The 20,227-nt window shown below is 34.9% G+C and overlaps 2 protein-coding genes across 4 annotated transcripts in view; one reads left to right on the forward strand and one right to left on the reverse strand.

The window, feature by feature from the left end:
- Window positions 1–2,492, reverse strand: part of pnpla3 (patatin-like phospholipase domain containing 3) — a 20,890-nt gene extending 18,398 nt beyond the window's left edge. For both annotated transcript variants that reach the window (XM_088649768.1, XM_088649767.1), the window contains exons 1-2: window positions 2,393–2,492; window positions 1,307–1,364 (exon numbers count right to left, since the gene is read on the reverse strand). The gene's annotated coding sequence lies outside the window, so the exon portion shown is untranslated. The remainder of the gene's footprint in view (window positions 1–1,306; window positions 1,365–2,392) is intronic.
- Window positions 1–9,932, forward strand: part of sult4a1 (sulfotransferase family 4A, member 1) — a 13,562-nt gene extending 3,630 nt beyond the window's left edge. Inside the window, exons 2-8 of one of the 2 annotated variants that reach the window (XR_015482186.2) lie at window positions 2,200–2,330; window positions 2,407–2,487; window positions 3,185–3,311; window positions 3,391–3,485; window positions 5,069–5,207; window positions 6,156–6,268; window positions 7,959–9,932. Coding sequence is in view for 1 of the 2 variants with exons in the window: in NM_001040244.1 (NP_001035334.1) it covers window positions 2,200–2,330; window positions 2,407–2,487; window positions 3,185–3,311; window positions 3,391–3,485; window positions 5,069–5,207; window positions 7,959–8,071 (686 nt within the window). In the remaining variant the exon portion in view is untranslated. The remainder of the gene's footprint in view (window positions 1–2,199; window positions 2,331–2,406; window positions 2,488–3,184; window positions 3,312–3,390; window positions 3,486–5,068; window positions 5,208–6,155; window positions 6,269–7,958) is intronic. The other variant, NM_001040244.1, reaches the window with a different exon arrangement.
- The last annotated feature ends 10,295 nt before the right edge of the window (window positions 9,933–20,227 follow it).

The following is a 20,227-nucleotide window of genomic DNA, read 5'->3' on the forward strand; positions in this document are numbered from 1 at the left end:
GTCTAAAAGCCCCAAAGTCATTTGATTCTGCTGTTGCAGGTTATGATTGCATGTTACAGAATTATTATTAAACAAATAATTGAATTAGTTCACAATCATTTACATAACAATATTCATTCATTCATTCATTCATTCATTCATTCATTCATTCATTCATTCATTCATTCATCCATTCATTCATTCATTCATATTCCTTCAGCTTAGTCTCTATTTCAGAGGTCACCACAACAGAAAGAACCGGCAACTTATCCAGCATATGTTTTACGCAGCGGATGCCCTTCCAGCTACAACCCAGTATTGGGAAACACCCATACACACTCTTTCACACACATACACTACGGCCAATTTAGTTTATTAAATTCACCTATAGTGCATGTCTTTGGACTGTGGGGGAAACCGGAGCACCCAGAGGAAACCCATGCAAACATGAGGAGAACATGCAAACTCCACACAGAAATGCCAACTGGCCCGGCTGGGACTCAAACTAGAAACCTTCTTGCTGTGAGGCAACAGTGCTAACCACTGAGCCACCATGCCAACCTGTATAACAATATATGGTTTAGAATAACATGACTGTGCTTTTTTTCGAAAGGGCATCACAAGGCACTGCTTTTACTTAATTTACTTAATTAAGTTAATTTATTCTCACCTGCACGTCCACCAGTAAATAAAACTGCTGAATACGGCTGTAAGAATGGCTTTTGAGGTCATGCTTGTGTTATTAGTTTTTTTTTTTTTTTTTGTGCTCCCATATGACCTAAAACTCATCATGCAGTAAGCAAATAGCTGACCTGGCACTATACTCTCTTCCCCTCAACTAAACAGAAGTAGATGTTTGCATGCAAGTCTGCTTGTTCAGTGTTAAATGGGCTAAAAGTGAAAGAGGACACTGTTAAGCCTGCTATAAAACACACACACACACACACACACACACACACACACACACACACACACACACACACACACACACACACACACACACACACACACACACACACATATATATATATATATATATATATATATATATATATATATATATACACGTAACAATGGAGAAAATAAAATGGGTTTAGTTATATATACCAGTGTCAAACTTGCAGGATTCAGGACTTCAGAGGATCAAGGGCTTAAAGGCTCTTTTGTCAGTTGTCTAATGCTCGTCATGTGTTAAACCTCCTTGGACTATTACATGAAAACTCTTCAAATTGATTTGTTATGGCTAACGAGCATTACGTGTGTACGAGTGTTTTCTTCGAATGTGACATTTCACTGTTGGAACATGAAAATAAATGAAGCCTCTCACTTAATGAACTCAAGGCCTTCTTTGAGAGATGAAGGGACATCAGCTGGTACACACATTACTGAAAATGAAAAAAAAGAATCGTTAACAAGAAGTCTAAAAAAATAAAGCCAGATTTTAAGTTAAACTAACAGGCTATAATTCAAGTAAATACATGTGTTTACATACGTGTTTAAATACTCTTAGTAACTCATACGAAATCAAAGATGTGATGATATAGAATGAAATGAAATGAAATGAAATGAAATGAAATTAAATTAAGTCAGGTTTCTCTCTTACGATATACTTGCTTTATATCGTATATCAATCAGGTCAAATTTATTTTATATATATATAGTATTTTATATAAATATTTGTATTTCTTATTTGTACAATTAAAAAAGTCAACAATGCACATATTGCATATAAACCATCCAGATATATATATTTATATCGTCACCTTAGAATTATAAGGTTCTATCTGACAATTTTGTCAAAGTTGAGTTATTGACAAATTCTTATTAAATGACAACTTATTTACACTATGGGATGTTTTTTATACGTTGTTTACATTTTAAGATTTTTGATTTAAAAACAAATGTTACACACACACTGTTATATTTATGGAATGTAAAAACTTTAAAGCTCGTTATCTCAAAATCATTCAGACTGCAGATAGAGCTTATAATTCCAGGGTGACGATATAACTTCAGAATTGTTATTGTTTACTTTCCACTTATGTAAATGTCATTCTGTGTTCTTGTGTAGATATGAATGTATGTTTCCTGAGCTCCTGAAAAAAAAACACCAAAAAATTCCTTGTGTGTTTGCATACACTTGGGAAAGACAGCTCCTGATTCTGATACTGTAAAGCTGCTTGCTGTTTGAAGTAAAATTAAAATATCTCACACATGCAGGTACGAGTTTGCTACAGGAGGTGGTGTATCTGGTGAGTCAGGGGGCGGATCCAGATGAGATCGGGCTCATGAATATTGATGAGCAGCTTCCAGTGCTGGAATACCCACAGCCGGGATTGGAGATTATCCAGGTAAACCCTCTTTATCACATGCATATCGCATTTACAGAATCAATGATGGAAATAACGTTTACTTGTGTTTTGGTAGGAACTGACATCGCCTCGTCTGATCAAAAGCCACTTGCCGTACCGTTTTCTGCCATCAGCCATGCACAATGGAGAAGGCAAGGTCAGCTGTAAAACACAATGAAAACAAATGAATAATAATTGAATATCTGGCTTGACTACCATTAAGGCCTATTTAAAAAAAAAAAGGGGTTTTGTGGTTCAGGATCACATATAGACATTTTAAAAAACAAACACTTAAAAGTAATGAAAACAAAAACATGCAACAACAATACTAATCTTGACCTAGAATTAAAATTAAAACAGAAATGCACTGTAAAACCCAACAGTCCACTTTATCAAATGAAATGAGTTTAGTTAACTCAAATTGACTGAAAATTAATTCTACTCATTTAAAAGGAGTTTTGAACTCAGTGTTGAAGGTAATGAGTTAATTAAATACCTCATTACTTCAACTTCAATGGAGTAAGTTCACAGTACTCACACAGATTAGTTTTTAACTCAAATGGTTTGTTGCAATCGGTTTCCTCAATCAGTTTGAGTTGCCTTAACTTATTGGGTTTTACAGTACTCATATATATATATATATATATATATATATATATATATATATATATATATATATATATATATATATATATATATATATATATATATATATATATATATGTATGTATGTATGTATGAGTACTGTAAAATCTAGTACTGTAGTACTGTATATATACTGTATATATATATTGCAATACTCTTGATATGAATAAATGCGTCTTCACACACCCTTATCAATGGATGTCCTGCAGGTGATTTATATGGCGAGGAACCCTAAAGATCTGGTGGTTTCCTACTACCAGTTTCACCGCTCTCTGAGAACCATGAGCTACAGAGGAACCTTCCAGGAGTTCTGCAGGAGATTCATGAACGACAAACGTGAGTGACCGAAAACGGAGAGATTTGCTGGGAAGTAGATCATATTTCAAGACTTATATCTGTTTGTGGTTCCTTTTAGTGGGATACGGCTCCTGGTTTGAGCATGTTCAGGAATTCTGGGAGCATCGCATGGACTCCAATGTTCTCTTTTTGAAATATGAGGACATGTACAAGGTATTTCTTCAGTTGAGATAAACAATCTTTCTTTATTTGAAATATTATAGTGTTGTAATATACTAGCTGCAGTGTCTATTGAGTTTTATTATTTATTCTTAAATGATTATTATTATTCCTTGATACTTTAGGTAATTGTACACTATTTCACATATTTCAGTAAGCAAGTATTTTATTTCTGTTTTGAATCTCCAGCTCTACTGCCAGTGTATTATCAGCACTGATCGCTCATTATCACACTTATAGTACATTTCATTCCTCACAGTTCCTAGAAGCAGGAGAAGGGAATCACTGATAGTCGCTCTGCTTAAATATGTGCTTTCCATATCTTTACGGGATAACGTGATTAAAAGAGCTCAGAGTCCAGCAGGAAAAGCGTAGAACCACACAGTCATGCTGCATTTGAGGCAAACCTATAGATAGAACAACATGTTCCTGCAGTCTGTAGTTCAGGAGCCGGTTGGAGGTCAGAGATTCATCATAGGAAATGCATTAGTGATAAGAAGAAATGTTATTTAAGCAACAAATTAGCATATCCTAATAATTTCTGAAGGGTCGTGTGTCACTGAAGACTGCATAACAAGAATAAATGAATTAGTTTAAAAGTAAAAAAGTATTTAAAAAACATTTATAATACTTATTATATTAAATTGATATTTAATATGAAATTCATGCAAATTATTGTATTATACATTGAATTTTTTTATTGATACACATTTTATTACATATTGATAAAATATAAAGTAATATAATAATATTGTGCACCTCTCTATAAAATATAACTGTTCTTCTGGCTTTTAAAAATGTTTAATTAATAAATTACAAAATGGATATTTATTTGTATTATTTTATGAATAAATAAATAAATAAATAAACAAACATTAAGTTTTAGTATTATTATTATTAGTGATTAAAACTGATTTATTACTGACAATTTATATTTTTTATAAATTAGATTATTGGAAAGATAAACTACATCAACACAATAATATTTTGTTTGCATCTCTGCATTAAAACAATTAATAAAATAACAAATATTAATTTTAATCAAATGAAATCAATTGTAAAAACAAAAAGCAAGCATTAGGTGAATTATTTTATTTAATTTTGTGTAAATTAAATAAATCTGAAATTACTGAGTATTGGAGTTATTTAAATAGTGTATACTAGTGAAACTAATTTGTCAAAAAGTAAAGTTGCACATGCCTGAATATGTTGCTCTACAACAACAACAACAACAACAACAATAATAATAATAATAATAATAATAATAATAATAATAATAATAATAATAATAATAATAATAGTAATAATAATAATAATAATAATAATAATAATAACAATAATAATAATAATAATAATAATAATTATTATTATTATTATTATTATTATTTTGCCATAAATAACATCAAAGTAAATAAAAAAACAAAATCCCCTCCACCTCAAGATTCCTGAAATCACTAATTTCAGTAAATTATGTAAGATAAATATGTTTTGATGTATTATCAGTGTAAGACCAAGGTGTGAGTGCCACAGTTACATAACGGACAGATAGTGATTGTGTGTTTTGTTTGTCTCTGGAGGATCTGGGCACTCTGGTGGAGCAGCTGGCTCGATTTCTGGGCGTCTCGTGTGATAAAGCCCAGCTGGAGAGCCTGGTGGAGAGCAGTAACCAACTCATCGAGCAGTGCTGCAACTCTGAGGCCCTGTCCATCTGCCGCGGTGAGAGACAAAACACAACCGCAGCTCAAAATTACACAGCACTTGATCCTAAGCAAACTGACCCAGAGCCTGTCATTAGAGGAGTTCTGGCTAACATATCTTTTTTTATATTATATTATATTATATTATATTATATTATATTATATTATATTATATTATATTATATTATATTATATTATATTATATTATATTTATTTTATTGTATTGTATTATTATATTATATTATATTATATTATATTATATTATATTATATTATATTATATTATATTATATTATATTATATTATATTATGTGGTTCATTCCGCTGTGGCGATTCCTGATAATTCAGGCACTAAACCAAATGAAAATGACTGAATGAATTATATTTTGTAATGTAAGGCTCAGTATGTTAATTTATAAATATATATAGGAAATTTCAAAGATATTTTTAATTTCACCCTTCACATACCAAATTGTAATTTGTTTTCTTTTAATATATATTTCTACCTTATGGAATTGTATTGTAATGCAAGAGAACTCTCTAGTCTTTCCCAATACACGTGCAAGCATAAATTAATTGAAAATGTGCACAAATTTGGTTAAAAGTGAGTAAACTTTACCACATTTCACACGCATGTCTGTCTGTCTGTCTGACTATCTGACTGTCTGTCTGAGAGAAATGTGGCTTGCTTTCCTCATAGGATTGATGACTTGGCCTTCAGATAATTTTGGTTAGATTATTGGTTATTCAAGTGAAGGCAGTGCCATCGTGTGGTAAAAATATCAAGTGCATCTTTATTTTTGTGGAAATTGATTTGTTGTCTTAAGTCTTATTTTTTTATTCTGTACATTTTATGTTAAACTCGCTTTTTACATAAACGTTTGCAGTTTATTTGAGGTTATTCTATCATTTGCACTTTAGTTCTGTTTTGTTGTTGTTTTCTTGTGTCTTGTTCATTTTTCTTTTAGTGCATGGATTCTTGGCTTGGCATGATGATGAAAAATCTCACAGCATACAGTAGGGGTTTGTTTAATAAACAGTGCACATGAAGATGGAAAAATATGTGAGAGAGGAACTGAAGGTGAGTGTGGGAGATGGCAAGTCTTTTAGGAATGTTCTGGGTTCTAATATAGTGTTTACTGCATTTTGAAATGTACAAAATATAAAATAAAGGTAAAATTAATTGCTGTAAAATAAAAACGCTTGATAAAATACAACATAAAATCATAAAATAAAAGGTAATGCAATCAAAAGCAATAAATGTGATCCCATAACATACGTTAATTGCAATGTTAACAAATAAATTAACAAAATATTCCCATGAAATAAAATAAAAACAAACTTCCCATGTAATTAAACAAGACCAGTGTTCTGGAGGGCATAAACATGAAATGGGAAGCATGTTTTTAAGTTCTTTTCAAAAATAAGTACAGATATTGTCTGCTCCAGCACTCTAACCATTTTATTTTTATATATGCATTCATTATCAAAATATGTAATTTTTGTAATTGTAATGTAATGTGCATACATTGTAATGTAATTAATATGTACTCTTTTTTTACAACTCAAAATAAAGATTTCCTCAATAATAGTTTTCTAAATAGTTAAACATATGACCCACAACCTTTAGTTATGTCTATCTTTAACTAGTAGAATCCCTGTTGTATCATATAATTGCACAACACCATCAAAATTATTGTCACTTTGTTGTCTTTTAGATATTTTTTTCTTATTTCTTTTAGTTTGGCTGTAATAAAAGCAGTTTGAACACTTCAAAAAATAAAATCAAGGTTATTAGCCTCTTAAAGGAACACTCCATCTTTTTTTTTTTCAAAAAAGGCTTATTTTATAAGACGCAATGCAATCTCAGATAAATGCAAGTTGAGCTGCATGCAATGCTTCGAATGTGCACACCTACCCTACACAGTGACATTACTAGGTCCATTGAGTACATTGTGTCTGAGACTGCGTGTCTCAAGATTGCATATGCAAGTCAGCAGTTAGATACTTTCGGAGAGTCTTCTAGAGGTAAGCAGTTGACTTGAACCATTTTTGAATCAAGAGATGTAGAAGAGTGGAATTAAATAAATAATTTTCTAAATTAAAGCTCATTAAAGAATGAGAGTATAGTTCCTAGCACAATGTTTGCCTGGAAAAATAGATTTATTTTTTATTTTTCCGTCAGTTTAATTACATGATGGAACTACAACAGGAAAATTATCAAAACTCTTGTATTATTTTTTTTAACAAAATACAAATAGTCAAATGCGATTCAATTCATTATGCAAAGCTAAGCTAAGCTAAAAGTAACCCTGCCAGAACAAATCGGCTGAATGCATTCAAAAATGGATCAAGTCAGGTGCAAGACACAGGTGTAAAATGAGCCTTTTTTATAACTTGCCTAATTAACCTAAGTTAAGCCATGTAGTTAACCTAGTTAAGCTTTTAAATTTCAATTTAAGCTGAATATGAGCATCTAAAATAACTAGTAAAATATGATTTACTGTCATCATGGCAAAGGCAAAGGAAATTAGTTTTAAGAAATTTGTTATTAAAACTTTTATACTATTATTTTTTAAAATCTTCTGTTCATTAAACAGCATATTTTGAAATGGTTGGATGTGAAAATAATACAACTTTTTTTTAATCATTTTGCCTTCAACTGTGTGTCATATACAGTAATTGTGCTACACTTTGCATTAAAATCAGAAGCTTACTTAATGCTTTAATATGATTCTGTCTACAATCTTAACTGTTTTCATCCTCCTCAGGTCGTGTTGGTCTGTGGAAGGACGTTTTCACCGTGTCCATGAATGAAAAGTTTGACGTTATTTACCGCCAGAAGATGGCAAAGTCTGACCTGACCTTTGACTTTATCCTGTGAAGCAGCAACACTGGACCAACCAACCAACCAACCAGTTCACCCACATTGCTTATTAATGTCACCCAACGGACATTTCCTTATGCAGATTTGATCTTTCTATCCCTGCCATCTCTCGCTCATCACTGCTCTTACAATAGCAACTTCTTAATACAGATACGCAGGCTTTTTTTCCCTCTTGTGTGTATTTGTATGAACAGTGCATCAGCAGTGCTAGTAATGGTGAGCACAGTGCTTGTTGCGTTTGCACATTGTACAGAGCTATTCCATATCCCAAAGGCGCTAGTGAAAAATGTATTTATTAAAAATCAGAAATGGAAAAAAAGATATATCGACAAACTCAGAGAATATTTCGTCGTCTCAGGAGGATTCTTGAAATCATTGGCTATTAGATGCACCAAATATGCAGTCATCCAATCACAGCTCAGCCGAGCCTCACGATGAATGCTGATTGGCTCCTGGCCAAATATCTTCAAGTGTGTGTGGAATGTCATTTCGCTTTTTTCTTCTTAGTAGCTTTGAATTATAAACTAGAACAGCTATTCACTGAAGCCCAATTATGTTTTATTTTGTACATTTATTGAATTATCTATTCATATTTAGATTTGGAAACATTTCTTTAGTCCAGTATAATGTATAAAGGATATTTTGAGAACATTTAGTTCATTTCCTATCATGACCTGATGCTTCAAAAGTGTTGCTATGAGAAGTTCATTTCATTATTATGTCTTGGTCAAACACATAAAAACGCATAAGGTGAACTTAAATACCAGCACTCATAATAACATGACTTATAACCTCACATATCCAACAATGGCTGCGTTCAGAATGGGATACTAGCATACTATATATTATGTTGAATTTAATTCAGGTTAATTTGTAAAGCACTTATTACAATACTTATAGATTCAAAGCAGCTTTTCAAAGGTGCAAATTATTGCATTACAATCAAATTAAGTTGAAGTTACAATTATATATAGGTTATTATATAAACCTAGTTAACCTGCATTTTCATAGTTGAAGTCAGAATCATCAATTCAAATACATGTTTAATAAAGAAACAGGCAGTTAATTAATGTCTAAAAGCATTTTAGAGATAATGTTGTGTTTCCAGGTTGTTTGATACAAATAAACCAATCTGGTTTATTTTGTTTTCAGTTTTCTGCACAGAAAAATTAATTGAATGCATTTTGAATACATTGAATATAGATACATATTCTCAAATGTGCTGACTGCAAAAATAACTTTGGTGGAAAAGCCAGTAGGAAATTCAATATTTAGTGCATCAAACTGACACAAGTGGAGTAAAAACTATTTTCATTTAGAAATTTAGTATATATCACAATTATTTGCAAACGGCAAAGAATACGTCAAAATAAAATGATATAAAAGACTGTAATAGTATTTTTTAAACATACATCAGTGATCTTTAACATCAAGAAATATTACACACTTCAAAATGTACATATACTGTGCACAGTAAAGTATCCTACAAAGTAATTATAAACAATTCCTTCATCATTTGTCCATATATAATATTTACAGTACGCTGGTATGCTATTCTGAATTCAGACATCAGCTCGAATCAGGAAGAGTACTTCTGTTTAAATAGAAGAGATGCTGTGATGTCATAAAGTCTTGAAACCTCACGTCCTATCAGGAGGCTGCGTCATTACAGTCATTCGGTTTATTCCTCAACAAATCTTCTCTTATTCACATCTATATTAGTCTGATTCCCTGAATGTCTTCACTCAACAGCAAACTCGCAGGCTTGTACTAGTCTGTGCTGTCTTAATGTAAAGCATTGTTATCTCTTCAGTTGTGCTTGCTGGTTTATTAATAAAGTGACATCTTCAGGCCTTGAGGATCAGTTTGCTTTGTATTTGTTCTAACGGATAATATTTATTAAGTGATTTGTTTTTTCTTTCGCCTCAATGCGTGGATACTGTTTCAGAATGAAAGGCGGCTAATGCAGTGGCTTAAATCTAAGATGCTGGATTAACAACAGTTGGAAACTGATGCATGCTGAGTACAAAGAGCTTTCTGAACAATCACAGATGGCACCAAAGGACAAGTTAAGTTCCTATGGCAACAAATCAGAGCGTCTGATGTATACGTGTGTCCTTTAATCAGCCAGTCAGATATTACAAAGTAATCATACGCTCTTAAAATAAAATAAACGTTCCAGTAGGGGATTTTATTATTTCAGCGATGCCACAAAAGAGTCATTTTGGGTTCCACAAACTATTTTTTCTAAGTGTTAATAATCGTTTCCACTTTAAATTATCTTTTGTGGATTGAAAAGACTCAATCAATGATAAAGATTCTTGCACCTCTTTTATAACGTTACACAACACCATCCTCTTGTAGTGTCCTCTGTAAAAATCCTCTTTGAAATTAATAAATGAATAAATTTGAATCTAATATTGAAAGATCAGTAAAAATGTAAAGAAATTAAAGACTGATTTGAGTACATTTAACAGAGTGTCTCTCTCCTACTGCATCATTAATAATTTAGAAACAACTCGTATGGTGGATTTCCTAAAGAACCCCCTGCGGTGACTGTCTGCTGTCAGCTGTTCATTTTTCACTACTTATTATGATTTCCATATCACTACTCAAATATCATCTTTTCACACATGCCAGATGCATACAAATGTGATATAAAGAAGGCTCCAATCTGGGTCTTAAAATATATTAATAAATCACACAGCATATTAGGAAGAGAGCAAGAGAGTGTTAGGACTATTAATCAGACGTGTGTCGACACCGCTAGAGGGCAGTGCAGTATAGGGCCACATACAATACTAAAAGAAATACATGCAATAAAAATACAAAAACTAAACAATAATAATAATAATAAACAGAAGATAACAAAACTGGTGTTTTTATAAACATATCAGACAAAAAATGTTCTGTTTAAAATACCTTAAACCACATAATTTCATGCTGAACTGATATAAACACAATTTAAACAAATCTTAATCCATTAATCTATATTGAGATATATTAATGTCTTTAAACAGTTAAGTAACAATGAGGGCAGTATATTTTTTATGAGGGCATATAACTTTTATATGATGATATTACAATTGAAAGTGCAAACTTCTTTGTCAAATGAGAATTGAGTAAATCTGACAAAATCAAAGTTGCAGGATTGAGATTTAATTACTATGAACTACTGTAAATAAATATTAATTGCGAATAAATTTTACATTATTGTTTCTTTTTAGCCATGCTTACTTTTCTATATACTGATATAGAGTTGAAGTCCAAATTATTAACCCTCCTAAATTATTAGCCCTGATGTTTATTTTTCCCCAATTTCTGTTTTACGTAGAGAATTACATTACAACATTTCTAAAATTACAACATTTCTAAACATAATAGTTTTAATAACTCATGTCTAATAACTTATTTATTTTATCTTTGCCATGAGGACAGTAAATAATAATTTTGACCTTATAATGGTGTTAAAAAATTAAAAACTGCTTTATTCTAGCTGAAATAAAACAAATAAGACTTTCCCCAGAAGAAAAAATATTATCAGACATACTGTAAAAACTTCTTTAGTCTGTTAAACATCATTTGGAAAATATTTTAAAAAGAAAAAAAATCAAAAGGGGGTTAATAATTCTGACCTTAACTGTAAGCTTTAATGCTGAGTTTTCTCATTTTTTAATTTGCTATTTAGCAATAATTTAAAGTTGATGTTTATTAATTGACTTCTGAAATTAACTGAATTAAGTAATTATTGAAAATTCCTTAAATAAGATTGATACTTAGTGCATTATTGTTATATTTTAGGGTAGCACAGTGGCTCAGTGGTTAGCACTGTCGCCTCACAGAAAGAACGTGGCTGGGTCAGTCGTCATTTCTGCGTGGAGTTTGTATGTTCTCCCCATGTTCGTGTGGGTTTTCTCTGGGTGCTCTGGTTTCCCCCACAGTCCAAAGACATCCAGTATAAGTGAATTAAAGATAATAAATTGGCTGTAGTGTATGTGTGTGACTGTGAGAGTGTATGGATGGGTTGTGGCTAGAAGAACATCCGCTGTGTAAAACATATGCTGGATAAGTAGGTGGTTCTTTTCACTGTGGTGACTTTTTTTTTCACCTGAAAATTGACCAACAGATTTTATTAATTAATTATATGTTTAGTTTTATAAAAAAATTAAAAAATCAAATTAAAAAATTAAATAAAATAATAAATAAAAATAAATAAATAAAATTTAAAGATTTAAAAATAAAATCGAAAAAATTAAAATAAATAAATAAAAAATAAATAACTAAATAATAATAATAAATAAAAGCTGAACAATTACACAAGAGTTGGAATGTTTCTAAATCTACTGCACTTTCTGCTCATTAATACACAGCATTGTGAGTTCTTCCTACTTTCAGTGTTCCCAGTTCTCCAACAGAATCCATACAGAATAGATGAGTGTGTGGGATCCAAGGCAGAAAGTGCATGTATATACAAGTCAATGTGTCTTTCTACATCTGTATTGCAACTCTACAAAACAACCCGCTGTTTCCATGAACAACTCAGATACTGACAGCCCTGTGCATTTGAGAGTATAAAAGTATATACACTGCTCTTGTTTTTCAGCAGACACTTTTTCACAAGTTCTACTGCAACAGAAAGTGCAACTAAGCAAACCAGATAGAGAGAGCGATGGAGAGAGAGAGAGAGAGGTGTAAAGCAGCTGTGATATTGTGTTTGCTGTGTCAGTGTGTACAAGCAACCCTTTCTGCCCATGCTGCTCATCTCATAAGACACTATATAGAGTTCTCACTGTCAGAGAGATGCAATATTGTTCCCTTCAGCCCCGGTCATAAAAGCTGCTCTGTATTTACAGGCTAGGAATGGCCTGATAGCCGCAGGCTCAAAAGTCTTACTGCATATTGCAAACTTGCATCTGTGATATTTTAGTTATAGCTGCTCTGTGCCGTCTGCTGTTGTACAAAAATGTCAGTAGATATTTAGTTGGACAAGATTACATGAGCTTTTTTAAAACTGTGACTGGTGGTTTTGCATAATTCGCCATTTCAGCCAAAAGTGAAGTTCATGCACTATCATGCAGTCATAAAAAATAAAGCTATTACAGCAATTAAAGATAGTTTGATGAAACTGTTGATTTAAAACAAATAGACAGATGTTTTTGGAACTAATAAATAGCTGCCATGAATAACATTTCATGAGGTTCATAGCTGTCAGGGACTTACAATGACTCTGTAAAAGAAAATATTTTTATTTTTTTAATTTAATTTCAAGAGTTCACATTTAGCTGATGATTGATAGTAAAGCCTGTTTGGCATGCTGTTCCAGGAGAGAGCCCTCGAGCCCAGGGCTCCCTCCTGTTTGCAGGGCGAGAGGGGAGTTTGAGCTCAGGTAGATTTCGAAGAACATCGAACTTTGAATTGTCAGAGGAAACCGGAGAACCCAGGGGAAATCCCAAGCGAGCACGGGGAGAACGAGCAAACTGTGTACAGAGATGCTAACTGGTTTAGAAGGAACTTTAACCAGAGACATTCTTGCTGTGAGGCAACGGTGCTAATCACGTAATCACGTGTCACCCGTCTGGAAAGGAAAGGGAGTGGTATGGGGAATTCTTCAAGATGAAAATATTGAAATAAGAAAACTCAGATTTTTATAGTGAGTTAGGAATCATCTGATTGGATAATCAATCATGAGCTGATGCGGGACAAGCTGAGAACAATCATGAGCACGTGATCCTCTCAAAATTAGTTTATAAATAAACTTCAATTAAATCTTATTTTCAGTTCTGCTACACTATAAAAAATGCCTGATAAGTGTGACGTCATGTGAAGTCGCTTCCAGGTCCAAGCGATCCATCAAATAGTATCAGGAGACTCAACAAATAGTGATAATAAACGTTTACAAAGCGATATAATACTTTCGAAATATCACAATCGCAATGCATATGTTTATGCCTAATATCTGATGGCCAGAAAGTGATTGGTAAAATATTGTCCAGGGTTATTGTGTACAACATTACTTTATATAACATTTACTTTAATGTGTGATTTGACTAAAAAGAGGTCATAAACAAATATTTTCTAAATTCAAATGAGTAGCGGCTTGGACCCGGAAACTGTATTTCATACGTCATGACAAGTGAATACCTTCATGTTGCCCCAAAACAAATCGATTAAGTCAACTTACCAATTTTTATAAATTTAAGTGGATTGAACAAAACAATTAAGTTGTCCCCCCAAAAAACTTAAGAATGGTGTTTATTCAGCTCATTTTAAATACGCAGTTTCAACAAGCAGCAAAAAATATTTTTTTGAGTGTAAGCAGAGCTAAAACTAATGTGTATATATATAGAGAGAGATTTTTCAGGCACTATAATAAAAATAATGCATAATCTTGTTTTTCATTAGCATATAACTCAAAATAATGTATTTCAGACAAGAATTCAACAATGACGTAAAAAAGATTGCAACCACCCTCATAAATCCTACATAAACACACACAAACACAATCCCATTTTCTCGAAAAGTGGCCTTATTTTGTTGATTAATGTCCATTTTACTTTTTTCCTGTTATATAACATTCGGCTTATGCTGATTTGGCTTCCTACTGCCTCATTTTGACTCGAACCAGAGTCCTGCTTAATCTCTGTATTGAAACGGGGCTACTAGCACACCTACACATGCATAATTGCTCCATTTATTCACCATGAAAGAACTGGAAACTCACAGAAAGGCGAACACATGCTTTAAATATGACTACAAATTCACTAAATTGCATATGTGGAGATCAGGATTAGAAAACAAACTACAGCTCCCAAATATGAAGGGCAATGCTTAGTCCTATTTAAAGTTATCATAAAACAGGACGTAAATAAGCTGTTAAAAAGCACATTGCAGCACATTGCAAGAACGTAGAAGAGATTATTGAAAAGGAGCATTGACCAAAACTAGAGAACACTTACAGATTCCCTTTTGATTATTGGGGTTAATCTGCACCTGTTGGTAATTTTGGGAATTATCTGACAAAGCCCTGTTAATTCATAAATTCATTTTCCAGTTTTCACCGATTTTGAAAGATGCATCTTCATAATGTCACTCACTCACCCACCAATAAGGCTGGACGTCCAAAAAACAAATACACCCACCGGCCAGTGCTCATCCCCTAATGATGGTTGGGTTTAGGAGTGGGGTTAGGTGCCATGCCTCCTTTTTAAAATCGTACAATTTCGTATGACTGAACTTGTACAAATTCGTATGAATTAGCCACTAAACTGGCAAAATGTAAAAAACGTATGTTTTCTCGTGAGATCAGGCTGGTTCAAACCGAGCATCAGAATGGGGAAGAAAGGGGATTTAAGTGACTTTGAACGTGGCATGGTTGTTGGTGCCAGAAAGGCTGGTCTGAGTATTTCAGAAACTGCTGAACTACTGGGATTTTCATGCACAACCATCTCTAGGGTTTACAAAAGAAAAGAGAAAATATCCAGTGAGTTGCAGTTCTTTGGGCACAAATGCCTTGTTGATGCCAGAGGTCAGAGGAGAATGGCCAGACTGGTTTGAGCTGATGGAGAGGCAACAGTAACTCAAATAATCACTCATTACAACCGAGGTATGCAGAAGAGCATCTCTGAAACACACACCACGTCCAACCTTGAGGCTGATGGGCTACAGCAGCAGAAGACCACACCGGGTGTCACTCCTGTCAGCTAAGAACAGAAAATTGAGGCTACAATTCACACAGGCTCACCAAAATTGGACAATAGAAGATTGGAAAAACGTTGCCTGGTCTGATCAGTCTATATTGCTGCTGCGACATTCGGATGGTAGGGTCAGAATTTGGTGTCAACAACATGAAAGCATGGATCCATCCTGCCTTGTATCAATAGTTCAGGTTGGTGGTGGTGATGTAATGGTGTGGGGAATATTTTTTTGGCACAATTTGGGTCAGCACAGCTGAGTATTGGGGCTGGCCATGTCCATCCTTTTATGACCACAGTGTACCCATCTTCTAATGGCTACTTCCAGCAGGATAACGTGCCATGTCATAAAGCGTGAATCATCTCAGACTGGTTTCTTGAACATGACAATGAGTTCTATGTACTCAAATGGCCTCCATAGTCACCTGAGCTCAATCCAATAGAGCACCTTTGGGATGTGGTGGAACGGGAGATTCGCATCATGAATGTCCAGCCAATAAATCTGCAGCAACTGCGTGATGCTATCATGTCAATACGGACCATAATCTCTGAGGAATATTTCCAGTAAATTGTTGAACCAATGCCATAAAGGATTAGGGCAGTTCTGAAGGCAAAAGTGTATCCAACCTGGTACTAGTAAGGTGTACCTAATAAAGTGGCGGGTGAGTGCAAATAAATATATTCGTATCAGATATAGAGAAAGCAACCGGAAGCATTTAAACCCACCAGATCATTGACTATTAAATTGTCCTTGAATTGCTCCTGCAAAATAAACAATTATTTTTTCCCCTCCTTAATATGATCTTAAGCAAACCGTGGCAGACGGAACGAAGATTACCAAGTTAATTGTTCATTTAAGAACAATCTGGACTGGTTATAAGTCCTCCACTTATGTTGAACACATGCACACACACACACACACACACACACACACACATTTCTTCCTCTTCTTTTTTCTTGGGTGAGTCTTCTTTTCTATAAATTTGACTTGAGCTAAAACATGATTTGCCCACCCCCCTTAGGTGTCAAAGGCAGAGTAGAAATATTTCCAATTATGCAGGTTCAGGTGTGCAATAATTTCCCTTTTTCCAACTGCAATCGGCGAAACGCAAGTGCAGGAACAGAGTGTGTGTTTATGCGGCGTGCATCAGTGTCACGTCAAGTGTGCGTTTGTGTGATTCCGCCACGGCTCCGCTGCTCGGTCATAATTGTCTTTCCGTTCGTCTTTGTTCCGTCTGGCCGCCTCCATCTGACAGTTTGACTGCTCGCTTCAGTCTGCCTCTCCATACTGATATCCTCTATAATATCAGCCCTCCTCCCCCGTCTGAGCCAACTTGGGGAAAGTTTACTTTACAGGCCTATATCCTCCTCTCCAGCGTTAACAGCTGCTGCGCTCCTGACATTTTGATGCGTCTTATTGGAGTCGCTTTGTGCTTCGGGGAATGACATGCCATTGGCGTCTTGTTTCAGCCTTTATTATTATTTCTTTGATTTTTATAGCTCGCTCTCATGCTGTCGGGCACTCTATGAAGAGATTGAGAGCTGGGCGCACTTCTCCACTGATCAATTATTTAACATGCGAGTCATTGCTATAGATGAGAAAAGAACACGTACGCGAATAATCGCAAGGGAAGATGGAGGAGGAAAAAGAGACGGAGAAAGAGTCTGTGGTGGATGAAAAGAAAAAGGATGAGCTTGATTGAAGAGCAATGGATTTTTATATAATAGAATGCTGAGTAAAACACAATGAAAATATATGCATGCATACTATTGCATAATATGTGACAGTGGATAACAAAACCAGGAATACGATTTTTACATCACATGGAAGCTGAATAAATACACTTTCCATTAAAGTATACCTTGTTGGGTTAGGATGAGATGCTGAGATACAACTAAATGAAAATCTGCAATTTGAGGGTTCTGAAAAAATCACTTTGAGTTAACCAAATAAAGTGCTAAGCAATGCACATTACTAATCAAGTAATGTGTATTTATATAGCGCATTTATCGTGTTTGGCCATACACCCAAAGCACTTCAATCATAAGCGTTGGTCTCTCCACATCACAGTGTGCAGCATCCTCTTGGAGAGGGGTCTGGATGCAGACCTGGTGCTTGATGTTGCAAACTGATATTTTCTTCTTATATTATTCTTCTTTGTAAGCAGAGTCTTTTTCTGCCTTTTATAATTCCTAGTCATTTCTCCAACAAGCAACTGAATAGGAAGTTCTAAAACACTTCCCCATTGAAGAATAAGGTCAATAGGAAGAGGTTGAAAATGTGTGCCTGAAGAAACAGGGTTGGATAACACACAGGTCCTGCAACTGTTGTTTGGTGCAGTAACAGAGCAGGAATGCCAAAGTCATTTCCCCCAGGTATTGCACGTTAAAATGTTAAAAACATTTATGTCAAATGCATAGATGTAAATATTCGAATGTTGAGGCCATACAGTAGATCAAACAACTCCTCATTCACAGGTTGTGTAACACCTGCATTCTTGATCCAGAACTAGGAAAAATCACACAAGCGACAATACAGCTTCACTTGCTACGAGACCAAACATGCTTTGCGCCACTGTAAACATGTGAAGGATGATTTTGTTTACCTTTGTAAGCTAAACAATTTTGGACCCGTTTTGGCTCACCACTTGATGTCCAATCTGGGTCCCGAGGCAAACCCAGCGGAGAAGCAGTGTACTAGAGTAAAATGAGTGTTAATGCATTGTCTTGTCAGTCCTGGTGCATCACTGAATGGGAGAGAGGGTTCAGTCAGTGCCAGAACTGCCATCTGCCGAAGTCCTCTGTGAATGCGCTAGTGTTAAGAGCCCAGCCATTAGCCACACACACACACACACACACACACACACACACACACACACACACACACACACACACGCGTGCGCGCGCACACACGTGTTAATGAAAAACTATGCGCTCTATAATAGAACCCACTCTGACTGACTCTTAAGGGACTTTGTGCGGTGGATTAGAGCATTTTCAGGATGTAGGGCACTTCATAGGAGACTGTGTTTTGATTATGCATGACTGAAATAGGTGTCTGTGTGCGTGTGGCATGCTTTGCTTACTTTGCGACGTGCGTGTTTTGAGGTTAAAAGTTCTGTCCCTGGAGTGACCCTGCAGAAGCGAATTCCCATGCGAGGATACTTTAGGAGTTACCTTGACTTCCTACTTTTCTACTTGCTCTCAAGGAAGACTCAGAAAAAAGTCAGGCTTTTAAAAGAGACAGTGATCTGGGGTTTGTAACATGGCCCATCTACTGGAATATGGGTACAAGATGAGTACACTGTGGTCACAAAGGGATTTACATCGTCAGCATTAAGTGTATTGCAACAATAGTCAGTTGGTACTAAGAGGCCAAAAGTGCATTAAGACAATCTCCGCCACACCACTGAATGTCAACACCAGCATAAACTGCTGATACAAAGAAAGATATAACCATAATTTAATGTTGTTTATGCCAAATTTTGACCCTCCTAAACCTAACGTTGTTGACCGTTTGAAGTCTAATTTTGATGAGACTGTGTGAAGTGTGTTCTCAGATTGTGTCACTGGTGTGGTCTTCGCAACATAGGCTCATTCTGAAAACGTACCCCTATATACATTTCTGGAGAGCATGAATTATGTAGCCAGGAGAACGTATGGCTGCATTTCGTCTTTAAAACAACTGCTATGAGGTGGTATGAGGAAGTTACTTTTCATGCTTAGCAGCTGACCGTTTATCTCCATGTGGACGGTTTTTCAGCTGTTACCAGTTTGTCCAGTGGCTGGCCACGTACATCAATGAACTTGTGACGAGGAGTGGAGTTGACTGCGACGACGGTGTTTGAGTCCGGTGAAGAACGGTTTAGAAAGCAAGTAAAACAAGAACAAAAGCCAAAAAATAAAAATAAACAAGTAAATAACAGGGTGAGAATGTGATAAAACCCGAAAACGTGGTAAAAATCAGGGGAGGGCTTTTCTTTTTCTGGATTGCTTTTGAAAACACTGTTGGTTGGGTTTAGGGAGGGGATTGGCAGCTTAATCAGTGCTTTTGAAAACACTATCGGTTGGGTTTAGGGAAGTGGATGGTCGCTGGTCAATCGGCGCTTTTAAAAACAGTGTTGGTTGGGTTTAGCGATGTGGGTGGTCATTCAGTTGACAGCAGCCTCTGGTGGATTTACATGAGAACAGCAGGCGTGAATGAACTCGCGGGAGAAATTTGAGATCTCAAAAAGCGTACACAGTGGCCTCTGGTGGATTCGCAAAAACAAAAACTGCAAAAAACAAAAACGTAGTTCCTGGGATGTATTTGGTGCTCTCCAGAAATGTATATAGGGGTACGTTTTGAGTCTGGGTTGGGTCTTCTCTTGATTTAATATTTCTGATTCAAGGTCTGCTCAATTTGATCAAAGATGCTTTTTCTCTTTCTCTCTTTTTCATCATTAGGGTCTTTCAAGAGGAT

Source organism: Danio rerio, chromosome 4, assembly GCF_052040795.2.
Source record: "Danio rerio strain M-AB ecotype USA chromosome 4, GRCz13ab, whole genome shotgun sequence".
In the NCBI taxonomy this organism is placed as follows: domain Eukaryota; kingdom Metazoa; phylum Chordata; class Actinopteri; order Cypriniformes; family Danionidae; genus Danio; species Danio rerio.